The sequence below is a fragment of the Ascaphus truei genome, unplaced genomic scaffold (assembly GCF_040206685.1).
Source record: "Ascaphus truei isolate aAscTru1 unplaced genomic scaffold, aAscTru1.hap1 HAP1_SCAFFOLD_596, whole genome shotgun sequence".
Lineage (NCBI taxonomy): Eukaryota > Metazoa > Chordata > Amphibia > Anura > Ascaphidae > Ascaphus > Ascaphus truei.
The window spans coordinates 50290-70779 of NW_027456929.1; the positions used below are offsets into that span (position 1 = coordinate 50290).

General features: G+C 46.1%; 1 protein-coding gene across 1 annotated transcript in view; it reads left to right on the forward strand.

Annotated features, from left to right (window-relative positions):
* The window catches only part of OLFML2A (olfactomedin like 2A), a 45444-nt gene extending 33198 nt beyond the window's left edge, over positions 1-12246 (forward strand). The window contains exons 6-8 of the mRNA XM_075584454.1: positions 6584-6808; positions 9717-9902; positions 10993-12246. Of these exons, the coding sequence (XP_075440569.1) occupies positions 6584-6808; positions 9717-9902; positions 10993-11594 (1013 nt within the window). The 3' untranslated portion in view covers positions 11595-12246. The remainder of the gene's footprint in view (positions 1-6583; positions 6809-9716; positions 9903-10992) is intronic.
* The last annotated feature ends 8244 nt before the right edge of the window (positions 12247-20490 follow it).

Consider the following 20490-nt stretch of genomic DNA (forward strand, 5'->3'; position numbering starts at 1 on the left):
TGGTATGGTAATATGGTTTGGTAATATGGTATGGCAATATGGTATGGTAATATGGTAATACGGTTTGGTAATATGGTTTGGTAATATTGTATGGTAATATGGTTTGGTTATATGGTTTAGTTATATGGTTTGGTTATATGGTATGGTAATATGGTTTGGTATGGTGGTATGGTATGGTATGGTAATATGGTTTAGTTATATGGTATGGTAATATGGTTTGGTATGGTAATATGGTATGGTATGGTAATATTGTATGGTAATATGGTTTGGTTATATGGTTTGGTTATATGGTTTGGTTATATGGTATGGTAATATGGTTTAGTTATATGGTATGGTAATATGGTTTGGTATGGTAATATGGTATGGTAATATAGTTTGGTATGGTAATATGGCATGGCCCCAAACCTCCTATAAAGGATATTACTATCTCCAGTATGGGCCTGATTAATCCAGGCAGAGATAAAGGGTCCTATGTAGTAGGATTATACTTTTACAAACATTATGTATACGTGTATATGAAGACGTCAGACATCCAAAGCACAATTTGCGGTTTGAAATGATTTTTGACGCATTGTCATGTAGACAAGATGATTGATAAAATTGAAACAGCATGTATAATCTGTTATTTATAACAAGTATCAGCACATATACATTATTAGTGTAATATCATTTAGAACAGCCAGACTGTAAAACAATACATTTTGTTACCTATACAATGAGAACCCCCCGCTGCAGCATGCACATTTTTGGCTGATACAGAGCAACTTGATTCTGCGCTAACGATATAAATTTACCTGACGAGAAGCCCACGGAGGCCAGAAACATACGGTACCACCAATCTATTGAACATAGTGCAGAGTAACAGAGTACTGCAGTATTATGACTATTATTATGACTAACAATTGACAATATCAGACCGGCTTCCGAGAGTACTCCGCTCTTCCTCAGGCTCACAATGGAAAAGTTCAGTTACTCTGAAATGTTCTTGAAATTACTTCAGTTTGTGGAGTTTCTTTCCTGATTAACTAAAAACAGTGAGTTTTATTGATTGCGTGTGACCTTCCATTTCTTTTATTATCCCTATTTTTTGTGTGGCCGGGGGGGGGGGGGGGGGGGGCGCGTGTGTGCCGATTGGGCGGGTGGTTTGCGAATGAGTGGGTGCTTGCAGGTGCGTGGACAAGTGGCTGTGGATGGCTGCCAGTGGGCAGACGGGTGGCTGTCGATGGGCAAGTGGTTGCGGGCGATCGGATAGCTGCGGGTGACTGCCAGTGGGCAGTTGGCTGTAGATGAGGGGGTGGCTGCGGGTGGGTGGGCGAGTGTGTGCCGGTTGGAGGGTGGCTTCAGGTGAGCGGACGGCTGCCAGTGGCTGCTGGTCGGCTGCAGGTGAGCAGATGGCTGTGGGTGGCTGCCGGTGGGCGGATTTGTACATGGGCCTTCAGAGAGGGAACACTGCACGTTATTATTCTGTGCCCACAGGAACAAACTTATCCATTGAGTAGGATATCTTTAATGATAACACCCCAACTAACTTGTTAAGTACAGTACACCAAACAGCTTGCCATGTCTCCATTCACATGGAATCTTCCATGGCAGAGTGCTCCTCAGTGTGTCTTCATACTCCGTGTGAGTGTCCCTCACTGCAAGGGAACCTCACGCACTGCAAGGGAACCTCACTCACTGGAAGGGAACCTCACTCACTGGAAGGCAGTTTGTTTCCGAGCTGCAGTCGCACTACTTATCTATAAATAAGTTCATTTGTTATTGACAACCAAACCGTTCTACAGTGGCGTTGTGTAAATGGTGGTCCACAGGATGGAGGTGGACCCCAGGAGATCGTACGCACCTCCTAGCACAGCAGAGAAGGTTGGTGGGTATGGAAACTTCTGGACGGGATGTACAATAAAGAAAGAGGACTGTGAAGAAGCACACAACCAAGAAAGAGAGGGCTGAAGATAGGTGTAAGCGGGGAGAGAAGAGGGTTGGGGGATATGAGGTCTCCAGTAGGGTGGGAGACGGATATCAGCATTAAGAAGCATAGTGAGGCTGAGCTGATAGAGCTAATAATAAGTGTTTCATCCGCAAACCAGTTGGGTTTCATTTATTGGAGCAGGACATTCCGGTTTAGGATGAGCAGTTATCACTTATTCCTGGACGTTGACATGCCCCATCTCTTCTCCTCTGAAGGGCTTAGCCTTGCCTGCAGTTCACTAACGCAGGGGTGCTCAATTCCAGTCCTTAAGCCCCCACCCCTCCCAACAGGTCAGGTTTTTAGGATATCCCTGCTTCAGCACAGGTGACTCAATCGGTCTCTGCTTCAACACAAGTGGCTCAATCGGTCCCTGCTTCAACACAGGTAGCTCAGCCAGAGGCTCAGAAGACTGAGCCTCTGGTTGAGCCACCTGTGCTGAAGCTGGGATATCCTTAAAACCTGACCTGTTGGGGGGGTGAGGACAGGCGTTGAGCCCCCCTGCACTAACTAAGCGTGCAAAGAGAAATAGCTTGGTAAAATTTGCCTACCAAAGGCTCTCAGTGTCCCAAAACCAGAACATTTCATCATACTAGGAATAGCCAAAACAAACGAAGGCGCAAAGCTTGAGTAACAAAACATGTGGTTCCTCGGAAGACTTTATCCTGGCGTCCCGACGGGCGTCTGCTGCGCTGCATTTGAAATGATTATTTGCTGTTAAATATGTGGGAAATGAATAAAACATTGGCCAAGGCTGCTTTGAATTTCATAAGATAGAACATTCCTGCGTTTGTGTCTTTTCGGGATGAGAGACCAGCAAATAATTAACAGCGTGAGCCTCCAGGCTAAATTTTTAAAACAATTTAAAGCTGCTAATCCCAATTATACCTTAAACACAATCCTGTGCCAGGGTGGGATCTTCTGTATTTCATTTGTTAGAAACTTTGGCTGAGCTGAGGATGAAACCCCTTGCAGGCAGCCGCAGCATTTCTTAGGGGGGCTCTGAACGGGGGAGTGTTTGTCCTTATCCCCACCCAGTGTTTGTCCTTATCAGAGACACAATAAAGATAAGGGGAGGTGGGGAGGAGGGGGACTCTGATTCTCCAAGCACTTGTTGATGACACAGTGACATCACAACAGTGACATCACACAAGAGCAGGGTTGCCACCTTCTACTGAAGACCAACCTGGAGATTTTAAATGTAGCGCTTACCTTCAGCGCCGTCTCCTGCTATCCGCTGGACATCTCCCCCAACAACTCCCATCAATATGCGTGGCGGTAAATGGTGCTGCGTTGCCATGACAATGGGACGTTACATGACATCTAGGCGTCACGAGACGTCACGTTGTCATGGGCACGGGCGGCACGGGATGCTGTCCCATAGCGTTCCCGTTGGCATGGCAACGCGGCGCAATTTGACGCTGCGCAGCCATTTTGGCAGCAGTTGAAGGGGGAGATTTCCGGGAGGCCGCCGCCGCCGCCCGCAGGTTTACTAGGTAAGCCCGTAGCCCGGAGATACGTGGCCAAAACCCGTAGTTTCCGGGTAAAACCTGGAGTGGTGGCAACCCTGCACAAGAGGGAGCAGCCAGAGGAAATAACACCCCTCCCAAGTGTCACTTTAACATATAAATGAAATATACTTATAGGTGTTAGATTTGGGTAACAAAGGTATCTGTTACCCAGGTAACACCCCTTATTACCCCACTGTAATTAGTTTCCCCTTTGTCCTAGGAGGGTCTGCCCCTTTAAGGTTTAAACAATCCCCAAGTATTTTGAACAGAAGGTATTTTCAAGGCAGGCGAGCCCGTTATGAAAGTATGGGCAGGAGTTTGTCTCTTTGATGGAACGGGAAACCCACAATCCATCTCTCGAGCTGTTTATCTTTGAATTTAAGGAAGGAGATGATTCTTCTGCTTTACGTGGATTTCATATTGGGTTTTTATACACATTACTAACACCTGAAGACTCTGGATACATTCTCCAAATACAAAACATAGAAGAAGTCTCTTTAATCAGTGGCCGACCAGCCCCGGAACTGGTAATATTTTCGGCCCTGGAGCAGGGTTATCATGTTACCGCGCAGTTTTATAGCCGTGTGCCTGATATGTTTCTGAAGATCACAGGGGGGCAGTTGTCGGAGTTGCCGAGTATAGATTCTGGACAGCATTTTCTTTTAAGCAGAAACTTGTTAAAAGTGCGACGATGCGGAAGGCAGAGACTGGTCCAATAAGGGTGTCGCCTGAAAGTGACGTGTTTTATACCCGTTGTCTAACACAGGGGTGGGCAACTCCGTCCTCAAGTCTCTCCAGCAAGTCAGGTTTTAAGGATAACCCTGCTTCAGCACAGGTGGCTCAATCAGTCCCTGCTTCAGCACAGGTGGCTCAATCAGAGGCTGTCTTTGACTGAGCCTCTGATTGAGCCCCTTGTGCTACACAGCTGGGTTACTCTGAAAACTTGACATGTTGGGGGGGGGAGGGGGGCTTGAGGATTGGAGCTGCCCACCCCTTGTCAAACACTGTGTATTGCTGTCCACTGGGGGCAGCGTAACGGGGTTACGGAGACTTTGAAAGTTCTGGAGGGGATGTGTGTTTAGGGGAGGTTTGGGTTTTTTACCTGTTCCAGTCCTTAAAATCAAGAGAATATGTTGCACCAGTCTCCGGACACGAGAAGGTTGGGAAACGCTGGGATGTAACGTGTGTGCAGTTTCATGTTTCCTCAGGTCCCTTCCTAACGAGAGACAGACCGAGAAGAACTTTTGCTTTCCAGAAACATAACGAGACAGATGGAATTTCAGCCTTTTTCTTTTATCTAAGACGGGGGGGTGGGGGGGGTCTTGGAGATGGTATTTTAAGGTGATGATATCTGCCCCATCTGTTTCCCTGAGGGGCACACTACATTTGTGCTGATTTCATTATAGAAGTCGAGATGCACATCAGAATACTAACTTCACTCAAGAGTTTCTTATTAACCCTTCCGAATACAGCTGTCTCCCATTAACGTATCTGTAGTCTTATCACCCTGCATCAAATCAAATGGGAAAGTCAATTCATATGGAACTTCTTATTAGGACTTTATTACGGCTGAAGCAACATCCTATTATTCAGCCCCTTCCCTGCTAAAAAGGGATCATGGTGTTCACTACATATCTGGAGAGTATAAGGGGCAATATGTTGCCTAACTTCAGGATAGTTCAGGCCACTGGAACTGACTCAGCTCGGACATAGACTATTATTCCCACTGCCCATACAATTATAGGGAACATAGAATAAATTCTTCAGGTGGGGACAACATTTGTGGAAAATGATTAACTTGCCAAGGGCATCTCTGTTATGTTCTTTATATGCGGTGGTGCAGTAGTGACAACGCTCCTCCAGACAGATGTTGGAGTCATCAAAACCTTCCTTCTTGGTGTCACACCGCCGGCTTTAACCACTCGAAACATCACACCCACACCAAAGACATCACATCCACACCAAACCTTGACCAAAGCCATCACACCCACACCAAACCTTGACCAAAGCCATCACACCCACACCAAACTTTGACCAAAGACATCACATCCACATCAAACCTTGACCAAAGCCATCACACCCACACCAAACCTTGACCAATCTATAGACATTATTTATTATATTTGGAGAAGAACACACATTTCCACTCAAAACATATTTACAGGAGGCGTTCACTTTTTTTTTTATTAATTGATATTACTTTAAATGACCAAAAAAAAAGTATGATTTTGTGTTTTCGACCAATAATACTCTGTGTGTTTTTATTGCCATAGAGAGATTTTTTTCAGATGAATGAGGTCTTAGAAACGTGCGTATTGGATCTGTAATAATCAAGAAAGATCAAGTCCTACACTATATTATGGTATATTCCACTTTGCCACGTAGACTTCTACTCACATATTGCTGTATACCAGGAGGGTTATAGATACTTTACATGATGCTAAATGTAACCAGAGGAACTTGATAGACTCACACAAAACAATGTATAACGTGATGGCTTTCAGTGCCACGATCATTGTTTCATTCACTGGCCAAACCTAACAAAGAATCCACTACTGTCTTTTGTCATTTGTGAACTAATGATATTGTGTTGACTGATCTAGAGGTTGGGGTGGTCAACTCCAGTCCTCAAGGGCCACCAGCAGGTCAGGTTCTCAGGATATCCCTGCTTCAGCACAGGTGGCTCAATCGACTGAACCACTTATTGAGCCACCTGTGCTGAAGCAGGGATATCCTGAGAACCTGACCCGGTGGTGGCCCTTGAGGACTGGAGTTGGCCACTCCTGCTCAAAAGTGACTCCAAATGAAGTAACACATGAAGGCATTTTCAAGAAACGACAGGTTTTCTGCTGATGTAGAAAGCGCTTGCCAAACGGAGGAGGCTTGATACACAAGGTTCTGACACCTGATGCAGATAATATAGGATGGAATAGTTGCCGTAAGAAGATAACAAAGTTTGCACTCTGAGTGGGTGTTTTGGCGCCCGATTCTCCGTTTCCACTGACAATGAAGAGGTGTGTTCTGTTTATAAGACGGGAAAGAGCCGTGCAACAGATCGGAGAGGGACATGGGGACTTGTTTTTGACACCTTGTTCTGTATTTTTAGAGGGCGCAGTGAAGGGAACTTCGCGCATAGAAAAGCAAGATGCCAAAACAGAGGGGGAAATCTCTGAATCCCTCCCGGAAGAAAGGATTATAACCACCGAGAGAACAGAGCCATCTACCACCACCACCGCCATGCCTACCACCACGGAGACCACAACCTCTACCACTGGATACCCACTGACCACTCTCCCCTCTGCTGGGTCTGAAGCAGAGACATACAATAAAGGTATGATGTTAAAATGTACAGGCCACGTTAACCATTTAGCTGCCACCATGTGATAGGGTCTGGCACACCAGCCTCCCCCCTTCCACCATCCCCCCCCCCCATGACATACAGGCTACGTCACGGGCATTCTACTCCTTTTCTAGCCAGTAGAGGGACGGACGGGGAAAACACCTTCTCTTCTGTGCACTCACCTGTGTTGTTTCGATATGCCGGAGTGCGCTGTGGGGTTCCCTTGGACCCCCGCTACTCAGAGTTAATTATGCAGTCTCTCCTTGTAGGCCTATAGAACGATTTTTGGGGGGTTACAAATGACCTCTTCATCTTCCCTCTCGTGAACCCTTTTCTTTCGAACAAATATTTCACGCTCCCCCCCCCCCTGGAATCTGCGCGTTCAAATGTACTTTTTTTTTATTTTTATTTAAAGGCCTAAAAATGGCACCCTGTGGAATCGCTCTCCTTAGCGGGATATTCACGCAACTTTATAAAAAATTCCAGTGTAGTGTATTTTGCTAGTTGGAATGGTATCTTCAAAGGGATTCTACACCATTAATTATCGTGCTCTTATCCGATGATCTTAAAAATACCGTATTAAATGAAATCTAAAGAAAGACAGAGTAGGGCCCTCGGTATGCAGCTAATGCTACATGTTTTATGGGATCTGTGCTGTGCACAGTGTGGGGCCGGTGCAAGGGTATTTGGCGCTCTCACCTGTTGTATGTTGGCTGAACTTGCCCCGGCCCGACACAATACTCTCTCTCCACCTCCCCACCTCCTCTCATTCCCTCACCTTCTTTTCATCCTTTCACCACCGTTAACCCCTCTTCATCCTCTTTCGCCCCCATCATCTTCTTTCACCCTCTACCCCCCCCCCCCCAAAAAAAAATATGCCACCCTAGGCCGCCTAGTGGTTGCACCGGCCCTGCCTCCTCACCAGCTTCTTTCCATATTTTCCACTTCTCACCTCTTTCTCTCCCCCCAAACCTCTCTCTCACCCCACACCCACTCCTCTCTCTCTCCCCCCCGCCCATCTCTCAAACCGCTTTAAACGAGAATAAGCAAAACTTTCAACCAATTTTTACAATATTTATTCTCTCGCCTGTAAATGAGCCTCGAGCGTCAGCACGATTTATAACCCCCTAGTGCAGGGGTGGCCAACTCCAGTCCTCAAGGGCCACACAGGTCAGGTTTTCAGCACAGGTGGCCCAATCAGTGGCTCAGTACTTAAAACCTGACCTGTTGGTGGCCCTTGAGAACTGGAGTTGGCCACTCCTGCACTAAATGAACTAAGCCAGCTGTATACAGAGGTTTCCGACTGGCCTTTAAGTAAGCTGGATTGACGAGGAATAAGAGACACGTCCCTTCTCCTCAGTATTTCGTGTTTCAGCTGAATCCTCCTTACACATGTTGTACAAAACATTCTGCTCTGGTGCTTTGTCAAGATCTTGTCATATCCTTTCTGAAAACATACTATTCCAACGGGAGATGGATGTGCATCCGGGAAAGCAATTACTGACAACGAGTACCCAGCTCACTGTTTAAACTTTCATCCACTTCACTTTAACCTCTGGGAGATGAACCAGGGTCCTACTGGATTACGTCCACTCTGGAACTGATCTCCCAGAGCAAACATTTAGCCACAAACATCTCAGCATTTTTGGGAAGTAACTGTGATTAAAAGGGATGTTTCACATCATAACAACGCTTCGTGTATTCCCTGGCTTTTCTCGTGGTCACGCTGTCCTGAAAATGTTCTGATAACTGGCAGGAGAAGGCCTGGCGTTGGGGACAACTTCTTCTCCTTCTGCTGCCTGTAAATTCTTCTTCTTTCCCTCGCCAATCTTGGACAGGTCAACAAAACATCCATTCTTTTCCGACACCTGTCAATCGTCTCCTTAATTAGTCTCCCTAATAAAGATCGTCTTTGAGTTGTAACAGCACGCACAAAGCAAAATATTTAATTGGAGATAATCCAATCAACTATATTTCAAGAAATGCAAATTACATGGAATCTATATACTGTATCTCCTAAAATTAGCTTTAGACTTATCTGTAGCTGTCAAATATCCAAAGAAGGTGCAGAAATAACACATTACCGGGGCTGTAAACACTGTATATCCAAATGTTTTGGAGAGAAGTCCAAACCTTGGGCCAAATTTGGAAACGGGGGAAGGGACAAACATTTAAAAATGTAATTTTCCACTAGTGGATACAGAAGTCTCCGCCACCACAGAGTTACTGAGAGATAAACTATTCTTCGTTATAATAAGCAAACCACAAAATAGAGAGACTGGCAAATTTGGGCACAATTCATTGAAACGCTTCCCAGGTCAATAGAACAATTTCTACTTGATAGCTGTTAATGTATTGGATGGTATTTGGACAAAGTATGGTCCTTCTGTCTGCACACAGATCTAAGAAAGCGCAACAGTCAACATCATCATTCATAGAAAGTCAATATATGGAAAAGCATTTTATTAATCTTTAGCCCCCCTCAGCTCCCATTCATATGAATCGGAGTAAAGGCGTAATAAAGCACTCTTTTGTGGATATGTGACCAAGTGCTAAATAGTTTATACCTTTTATATCCGAGCAGACGTATTATTGGATTATACCATGTATGTTAATATGAGTCAGTCGAACATGGAAATAGACTTGTTTGGGTAAAGCCTGGTGAACTCCCGATAAAAAATAAATACAAAAGCAATATCGACACCCCGTCGAGCTCCAGCTGGCCGGACCAGGGTGGTGTAACCCGTGATTAAACCCATCTTGGATTAGAAATTTGCGTTACGAGGAGACGAGACGATCACTTTATTCCATCCAATTGCTAACTCTGGTTGTTGGGATTGACATTTTCGGATTAGCCGCAGGAATGGCTGGTTATATGGCGTCTCTCTTTCCTCCGCAGTCAGAGAAGGCGAGTGCGAGGGGACAATCGCGTCAGTGGAGGCTCCGAAGAAACATCACAGCTACGGGCGTAACGAGGGAGCCTGGATGAAAGACCCCGCCGCCAAGGATGAGAGAATCTACGTCACCAATTATTACTATGGGAATAATCTGGTTGAGTTCAGAAACCTGGACAACTTTATGCAAGGTAGGAAACCTCAGGTCATAAAGGTGTCCAAAGTCACTTAATTACTTTTGGGACCTTTTACACTTAACTCTATGGACACGATCTTTAGGATTTAGGATTATGGCAGGAGTCACCAACTCCAGTCCTCAAGGTCCACCAAGAGGTCAGGTTTTAAGGATATCCCTGCTTCAGCCAGGTGGATCAATCAGAGGCTCAGTCATTGACTGAGCCACTGATTGAGCCACCTGTGCTGAAGCAGGAATATCCTTAAAACATGACTGACCTCTTGGTGGCCCTTGAGGACTGGAGTTGGCCACCCCTGGATTATGGCATACTTGACATTGAATTAATTGTGAGAAAGCTACAAACTTGTGATCATTTGTTGTTCATGAAAAAAACGAATTATATACAGCCTGTCAAATTTCTTGCACACGTAGCGAGGCTTACTGTCTCTGGAGCCATCTCCGGAGATGGTGCTGCCGCGGTTATACTGCGGGAGGTGCGGGGGGTGCATGCTTCCGAATTAGACCCCCTGTCGCGGTCATGCAGCTTGTCCCGGTCCCGAAATTCTGTAAGTCTGGTTACACCAAGATTCTGCGCCCTTTACTCAGGCACAACAACCAAGCGTAAGAATCTTATAGAGCAGATTACTAAAAGGCTACTTACGTTAACCAGCAGCATTTGAAGAAAACAATATTTAAAACACAAAGTAAAACGTTGTGGAATAATCCTTGTAACTGTATGGCCGCGTAGACCCGGGTGTGTTGCAGGTAGTGTTAACGGGAACATTCTGCACAGATGATGTGCATGACATTTCCAAACACCCTACGTCTCTTCTTGACGTCTTAAAATGCTCGGAAGACTTGTGAGGTCTTACAAGTGCACGAATCCAACACTGCACAATTTGCTGTGCATTTTGAAATACATCATGTATAATGTTTACCATTTCCCTTCCATTGACTTAATAAGGACGCTGTGTGGCGACACCCATATAACGTTCCCGGTGATTCAATACATTGTAATCACTAACAGCACAGAATCTCCCAGTAAAATGAAGCAGGAGGGAGACTCTGGAGGGGGTTTTACAATCAAATCCTGTTTGTGTTTACAGGCCGTTGGAGTAACCTCTACAAGGTCCCCTACAACTGGATTGGGACCGGTCACGTGGTCTTTCAAGGAGCCTTTTACTATAACAGGGCGTTTACCAAGAACATCATCAAGTACGACCTGAAGCAGCGGTTTGTGGCGGCGTGGACCCTCTTGCACGACGTGGTTTACGAGGACACCACGCCGTGGAAGTGGAGAGGACACTCGGATATCGACTTCGCTGTTGACGAAAGTGGCCTCTGGGTCATCTACCCAGCGGTGGACTATGACTACTCTCAGCAGGAAGTCATAGTCATTAGCAAGCTGGACCCCAACGACCTCTCCGTGAAGAAGGAGACCACGTGGAAAACGGGCCTCAAACGCAACTCCTACGGAAACTGCTTCATAATATGCGGGATCCTGTACGCCGTGGATGTTTACAACCAAAGGGAAGGGCAGATTTCGTACGCGTACGACACGCACACAGACACAGAAGCCAATCCCAAACTGCCCTTCATCAACGAGCACGCCTTCACCACACAGATAGACTACAATCCCAAAGAGAAGGTGCTGTACGCGTGGGACAATGGACATCAGTTGACGTACAAAGTGAACTTTGTCGCCTGATTGGGTTGCTGGCATGTGGATACGTAGGTCAGTTCTACGCACAGAAAGCACTTTCTAGACGTCGGACATAACACGTTACTTGGGCAGCGTTTAAGTATTATACTCCGGCAGTTAGGCGGCAGGAATGCCCCAGCCACGGGACGTCTATAATGGCTCAGCCATGTGGTGTGTGACTAACTCATTGTGTAGCAAGAAAACACAATTGTAACAGAGTGAATGAGCTTCCAGCTGAGTGCCTCAAAGTATGAAAGAGACCCTGCCCCGTTGTTAACATTCTGGCATCCCACCCTTTTGTAGTTTAACCCCCGATGCCCTCCAGGTTCATCCCCCAATGAAGGAGAACAGTGGGGGACAGCTAGAAGCCCATAGTCCAAGGGCGGCCAACTCCAGTCGTCAAGGGCCACCAACAGACCAGGTATTAGGGAGATCTCTGCTTCAGCACAGGTGGCTCAATCATTATGACTGAAGCACCTGTGCTGAAGGAGGGGTATCCGGAAAAACTGACCTTGAGGACTGGAGTTGAGCACCCCTGCAGTAGACCCTCCCAACGGAGAACCTAAGACCCCTTCAACCTGCGTAAAATGTATTATTATTGTTTTTATAACATTATTTTTTTCATCTTTTTATTGTATTTAAATGCTCATTTGATCCAGCTCTGCGATTTCTGTCTCTTTCTATAAGTTGGGAAGCAGCGTTGTGACTTGTGACCGGTGAGGAACCTCACCCGACCCTAAGGGGTATGTGAGGTCAGCACATGGCTCTCTAATTAGTTTAACTCGCTCGTCGGTCTCAGAAAGGAGATCATATTGATGCCGGATGGACGGCCTTTTCCTTACAAATACACATCTCAGCGGCATGAAAGCAGAAGTTTGTGCTCCGGTGCAGCGTCTCCCAGGCCCCAGGAACCCCCGACATGCCAGGTATTACGGGGATCCCAGCTTCAGCACAGGTGGCTCAATCAGTGGCTCAGCCATTTTAACTGAATCCCCTGTGCTGAAGCAGGGATACCCTTAAAACCTGGCCTGTTGGGGGCTGCTTGAGGACAGGAGTTGGTTACTTTTGCTCTGGTGGAACAACCCACCTGGTTTTTTCAGTATCAACGATCAGCAGTGTATAGTGCCGCTGAGTATTGCAATCCCAAAGTACTGTTCTCCTTTGTGGAAAAGTGCAGTCCATCCCCAGCTCCTTTCTCCCCTTTTTCCCGAGAGACACACTGGGTAAGGTAGCACCGCATATTCAAATCCCCCTCGTCATGCGGGCGCCATTTTGTTTCCCCTAAAGGAGACGGTTCCGGCTATCTCAGGAACTAGTAGGTCCCTGGAGCTGAAATGAATGCGGGTCAACCAGCGCACATTCTAAAACATGGAAACCGAGGGGAGAGAACTTATCAAAACAAACATTTTAGGACCCGATGAAGGACGCTGAGAGGTTGGAAAGTGTGTAACATCTCAACTTCTTATTGGTCCAATAAAAGGTATCATACCCCGTACCCCCTCTCCCGCCTTTGTTACTAAATGAAAGAAAGGACTGACACGGCGACCCACCCTTCTTACCTTCTCTGATGACGAATCCTACGTCCCAAATGACACCACAAATCCTTCCGTTATCCGGACCTCCCAGGAGCCAGTTCCAGCCCTGCCCAGCTCTTCCCAGCTCTGCCCAGCCCTGCCCAGCCCAGCCCTGCCCAGCCCTGCCCTGCCCAGCTCTGCCCAGCCCTGCCCAGCCCAGCCCTGCCCAGCTCTGCCCAGCCCAGCTCTGCCCAGCCCTGCCCAGCCCTGCCCAGCCCTGCCCAGCTCTGCCCAGCCCAGCTCTGCCCAGCCCAGCCCTGCCCAGCTCTGCCCAGCCCAGCTCTGCCCAGCTCTGCCCAGCCCTGCCCAGCCCTGCCCAGCTCTGCCCAGCCCAGCCCTGCCCAGCTCTGCCCAGCCCTGCCCAGCTCTGCCCAGCCCTGCCCAGCCCAGCCCTGCCCAGCTCTTCCCAGCTCTGCCCAGCCCAGCTCTGCCTAGCTCTGCCCAGCCCAGCCCTGCCCAGCTCTTCCCAGCTCTGCCCAGCCCAGCTCTGCCCAGCTCTGCCCAGCCCAGCCCTGCCCAGCCCTGCCCAGCCCAGCTCTGCCCAGCTCTGCCCAGCCCTGCCCAGCCCAGCCCTGCCCAGCTCTTCCCAGCTCTGCCCAGCCCAGCCCTGCCCAGCCCTGCCCAGCCCAGCCCAGCCCTGCCCAGCCCTGCCCAGCTCTGCCCAGCCCAGCTCTGCCCAGCCCTGCCCAGCCCAGCCCTGCCCAGCTCTTCCCAGCTCTGCCCAGCCCAGCTCTGCCCAGCCCTGCCCTGCCCAGCCCTGCCCAGCCCTGCCCAGCTTCTTCAATACTGGCAGTGTACTTTTCAATATATAAAACTTAAAGGACTAAAGCAAAACTTCTATAATGAGCCCCAATATGTCTCCATTGTTGAAATATGTGTGTGTGTGTGGAAATGTGCGTGTGTGCGTGTGTGCGTGTGTGCGTGTATATATATATAGTATTGGTATAGTAGTATAGTATTATTTATTCTGCATTAACTATCGCAACTGGACTAACACGGCTATTTCCGTTTTATATATACAGGCATACCCCGCTTTAAGGACACTCACTTTAAGTACACTCGCGAGTAAGTACATGTCACCCAATAGGCAAACGGCAGTTCACGCATGCGCCTGTCAGCACGTCCTGAACAGCAATATCGGCTCACTACCTGTACCGAAGCTGTGCGCAAGCGGGGAGACTATAGAGCCTGTTACACATGTGTTATTTACATCAGTTATGCACGTATATTATGATTGCAGTATAGTACATGTATCAATAAGTGGGGAAAAGGCAGTGCTTCACTTTAAGTACATTTTCGCTTTACATACATGCTCTGGTCCCATTGCGTACGTTAATGCGGGGTATGCCTGTATATATATACGGTATATAAAACAGAAATAGCCGTGTTAGTCCAGTGTATATATATATATATCCTAGAAAAATCAGGCACTCGCAGGTCTTTTTCCAAAAAAGGGAATAAAGATTTATTTTAACTGTCAACGTTTTCATTCTATCTCGAACCTTTCTGAATATTGACCATTCAAATAAACCTTTTTTGATAACCGGCCTGTACCTGTTTTTTCTAAGATGTCTTAATTCTGTTCATGTGCACCCAGGCATTTCTCTTTTTTCTTTTATATATATATATATATATATATATATATATATATATATATATATATACACACACACACGCACATCTATATACTGTGTGTGTGTGTGTAATTAGGGTGACCATTTATTCACAGTGAAAAACCCTGGGGCGACTGTCGCGTATGCACGAACGGCCCACACCCATCGCGGATGCGCATCCGACAGGAGCAGATCGCATTGGCTGGATCGGTTCTTTCCGGGTGCGCATGCACAATCGACTCTAGGCGGCAGTGCATTTGCGATCGGTGTGGGCCATTCGCGCAGGTACCAACGGCAAACACCGGGACGTTTTGCCACTTTTTAAAAAGACATCAGGACAATCCCAAAAACTGGGACCGTCCTGGAAAAAGCACTGACGTCTGGCCACCCTAGTATAAATATATATATATTTTTATGTATAAAACTAAACTGTGTCTCCATTTGTACATACTATAAACATGGCACATTAATCAAGAATTCAACACAAACCACTCACATATTGGACATGTTTCACTGTTACCCCTAATGGGCTTATACTTCAGCATTTGCCATAGCCACCGATAGGCCTTCTGTGGCTAAAATTCCCAGTGGAAGCCCATGGGGTGACTTCACCCGAAAACCGCGTGATTGGCGACTTCGACAGTGCACATGAGCCCCTATGATACCCCAACCGGTTAACCCTTCCCGGCCGGCTGATTATGCAATGTATTATAGCGTGGGCCTTTCCGGCTGGGAAGTCCTAACTTCACATATTAACTCAACATAGACAGGACTTCTTAAGCCAAAGGGAAGTTCCTTTCTAACCTCGTTTCATTGTAAATACAGTTTTTTGGGAGGTTTATTTTCTTCAGGTCATCAGAATTTGAGGGGTATAAATGTACATTTGGACAGAATTTGAGGGGTATACATGTATATTTGGACAGAATTTGAGGGGTATAAATGTACATTTGGACAGAATTTGAGGGGTATAAATGTACATTTGGACAGAATTTGAGGGGTATAAATGTACATTTGGACAGAATTTGAGGGGTATAAATGTACATTTGGACAGAATTTGAGGGGTATAAATGTACATTTGGACAGAATTTGAGGGGTATAAATGTACATTTGGACAGAATTTGAGGGGTATAAATGTACATTTGGACAGAATTTGAGGGGTATACATGTATATTTGGACAGAATTTGAGGGGTATAAATGTACATTTGGACAGAATTTGAGGGGTATACATGTATATTTGGGACGCTTTTTGTGTGCAGCTGAGACAGTAAATGAGCAAAGTGATTTATCTGATCTGTGTGTGCTTCTGTTTTTTTGTAAACCTGGGAATGATGAGGAAGAAAGTGTCACACACGACAAAGCAACACATGCGAGGGGCGATCATGTACACACTGTACGTAACAAAGAAATTGTCGTGCAACTTTAAAGATGGCGGCACCCCACATTGCCCCCATCATAAACCCCCGTATTCTTGTGTCCTGCTTCTGCAAGCTTACAATATCCTTTCTGCCTTGTGGGTCTCTAGTTCAGCTAATGGGTCCGCATAGATTTTGGTTGGGCTGGGCACATAGAACAATTCCTGAGTGAGTCGTTAAATTCACATGTTCCATTGTATTATTCCGGCCCTTCCCACACTAACCAGCAAACGAACATCACTGCCAGAAGCATTTATAAGGGAGCTACATTGTATCTAAGCAACATATGGCTCCGATTAACCCATTCGGTGCTGGGCTGCTCCCTGAGCCTGCGAAGGGTTAATAAGTCCAGGCCAAATATGATCAATTTCTTTTATTTTACAAATGCTGTATCCTTAATGGAACGCTTACATTGTTAAAAAAAATGCGGGTTAAAAATGTAGCGTTTTCACCGTCGGTGACTTTGCCGCATGAATCTGGTTGGTGCATGTCTGTCAATCTATTGATACACATGATACGCTGTGAAATAACCCACCAACAATGTAACCATTCCTGAGACCATGCTGAGAAATAACCCTTTTAATAAATATAACATATACAGGCATACCCCACTTTAAGGACACTCACTTTAAGTACACTCGCGAGTAAGTACATATCGCCCAATAGGCAAACAGCAGCTCGCGCATGCGCCTGTCAGCACGTCCTGAACAGCAATACCGGCTCCCTACCTGTACCGAAGCTGTGCGCAAGCGGGGAGACTATAGAGCCTGTTACACATGCGTTATTTCCATCAGTTATGCACGTATATAACGATTGCAGTACAGTACATGCATCGATAAGTGGAAAAAAGGTAGTGCTTCACTTTAAGTACATTTTCGCTTTACATACATGCTCCGGTCCCATTGCGTACGTTAATGCGGGGTATGCCTGTACTGTACATATACTGTATACATTAACAGCAGGTAGGAGAGGGGAGGGTTGGAATCCTCGTCTTCCTCACAGGTAAGTGATAATACCTTGCTGCCTCTGTCCTTTATTTATAGCCCCAAGTTCCCGCCCAAACCTGACTCCACCCTGCCTACCACTCCTCAGCCAATCATGTGACCCTCTCCCTTAGCCTAGCAACACTCCTTCAACCAATCCCTGAACACCTACATTATCTCCGCCTGGTAACAACCTACACCTTTCCCGCCTAAATTCACCAGCTTCCCATAAACCAATCACCTTTCAGCCTCTTTGACCGAGGTGAATCCGGGGTCATCCCCAGTCCCATATCGCCCTGTGGCTAATTGCCTCTGGGGCTTTCATTCTATACATTGGATAATGTGAATTTATGTAAGATGTCTTCACATCTATGTACTCCTCTGTCATACAATGTTACTGTCATCCCTCCCGCGTTGTACTGCGCTGCAGAATACGTTGGCGACATACACATTAACGATAATAATATTAATAACATACACTCCTATAAAAAGGCCCACCGTTTCCATAGAAGGTTGGAAATCGCCATAAAGTTGACGTGCCCTGAGGTTTTAGTAGCTTATTATGACGTTTCTGCTCGTCCTGGTAGCCCCGCAATACACGTATGTAGTGGGCCTTCCCGGCACTGACATGCAGATTGTTGCTCCCACACGCGTGCTATGCTGGGGTAGTCTGGCAGTTTTCTACAGCTCTACTTACGGACTCCAGATGCACATAACCTCCCCATACTGCTGTATATAACCGCCCCAACATACTACTTAGAGTGTAAGCTCTGCGGGTTAGGGTCACCCTTTGCCTTATGTTGTTGCTGACCTGTTGCGCTTATTTCCATTGTGTGTACTTTATTTGCCATGTATTTACATTTTGTAAAGCGCTGGGTACATTGATGGCACTATATAAATAAAATGATACATACATTCCTATTCTGCGTCAGAACGGGACGTTTCGCTGCCGCCGCTCAGCCGCCACGGACAGTCAGCCACCGACCGTGTCGCCCCTAGGGCTAGTGATTAGCGTCAGGATTATGGGTTAGTGGTTTTAGGGTAATGGCTTAAGCTTTTAAGGGTAAGGGGTTAAGGTTAGGGGTTTTAGGGTAAGGGGTTAAGGGTAAGGGGTTAAGGTTTTCAGGGTAAGGGGTTAAGGTTAGGGTGTTGGGGTAATTGGTTAATGTTTTAGGGTAAGGTTAGGGTGTTGGGGTAATTGGTTAAGATTTTAGTGTAAGGGGTAAGGTTAGGGTGTTGGGGTAATTGGTTTAGGTTTTAGAGTAAGGGGTAAGGTTAGGGTGTTGGGGTATTTGGTTAAGATTTTAGTGTAAGGGGTAAGGTTAGGGTGTTTGGGTAATTGGTTAAGATTTTAGTGTAAGGGGTAAGGTTAGGGTGTAGATAAAGCAGGTAAAATAAAAGCTGGTTGCATCTGTGATTAAACCCCCCCCCCCCCCCAATCTGGGTGAATACTTGTGCATTCAATTCTGCTTTCCAACCTTCCCCCGGCTAGAAGGGTCCGTCCCCTTTACAATCAGCCAACGAGAGGCGTTTCAGAGACGGGATCTGCAATATCTCCAGGGCGACGTTGGATGGAGGATGCAGTGGAGTAAAACTCAGGGTGGAACTGCCTATTTCATAACTAATTTGACATCTCTACTGATTGGTAGTTGTCCCACTCGGGTCCCTCGGGAGACTTTAATGGAAATGATACTCTGTCCTGTACAATAAGCTGCACACACAACACGATCCTCATGAAGTGTTAGGGGTCTGTGATGTCTGAGACATGGTCTGTATTTTGATGAATTTTTGGGCTGTTCATAAACCTTTGATAGTGTTGATCTGGGCACTATTATACAGATTTTTTACTTTGGAGTTATTAGGAGTTTCCAGACGATGGTGCCCCGACTGGCACTATCGCAGTTTCATGAATAAACCCCTTGGAGCCAGATCCACAGCGCTCCGGTAAATCAGGGCTCCTAACGGGACGTTATCTAAATCAGCAGCAAGGCGTGATGTTTCCTGAGGTTACCATGTATCCTCACAGCTAATTATATGCACAAATAGCGTCCGTTTACATCTCATTAGCATAGCGTTACCGTCACGTTATTGTAACATCATGTTGCGTTATCTGCCAATAACGTGACGGTAATTATGTCTTAGTGTCACTCCCACCCAGACCCTATAACTTCCGATAACGTGACGGTAATTATGTCTTAGTGTTACTCACATCCAGACCCTATAACTTCCAATAACGTGATGGTAATTATGTCTTAGTGTTACTCCCACCCAGACCCTATAACTTCCAATAACGTGACGGTAATTATGTCTTAGTGTTACTCCCATCCAGACCCTATAACTTCCAATAACGTGATGGTAATTATGTCTTAGTGTTACTCCCACCCAGATCCTATAACTTCCAATAACGTGACGGTAATTATGTCTTAGTGTTACTCTCATCCAGACCCTATAACTTCCAATAACGTGACGGTAATAATGTCTTAGTGTTACTCCCATCCAGACCCTATAACTTCCAATAACATGTCGGTAATTGTGTCTTAGTGTTACTCCCATCCAGACCCTATAACTTCCAATAACGTGACGGTAATAATGTCTTAGTGTTACTCCCATCCAGACCCTATAACTTCCAATAACGTGACAGTAATTATGTCTTGAGTTACTCCCATCCAGGCCTTATAACTTCCAATAACGTAACGGTAATTATGTCTTAGTGTTATTCCCATCCAGACCCTATAACTTCCAATAACGTAACAGTAATTATGTCTTAGTGTTACTCCCATCCAGGCCCTATAACTTCCAATAACGTGACGGTAATAATGTCTTAGTGTTACTCCCATCCAGCCCCTATAACTTCCAATAACGTGACAGTAATTGTGTCTTAGTGTTACTCCCATACAGACCCTATAACTTCCAGTAACGTGACAGTAATTGTGTCTTAGTGTTACTCCCATCCAGACCCTATAACTTCCAGTAACGTGACAGTAATTATGTCTTAGTGTTACTCCCATCCAGACCCTATAACTTCCAATAACGTGACAGTAATTACGTCTTAGTGTTACTCCCATCCAGACCCTATAACTTCCAGTAACGTGACAGTAATTATGTCTTAGTGTTACTCCCATCCAGACCCTATAACTTCCAATAACGTGACAGTAATGACGTCTTAGTGTTACTCCCATCCAGACCCTATAACTTCCAGTAACGTGACAGTAATTGTGTCTTAGTGTTACTCCCATCCAGACCCTATAACTTCCAGTAACGTGACAGTAATTATGTCTTAGTGTTACTCCCATCCAGACCCTATAACTTCTAGTAACGT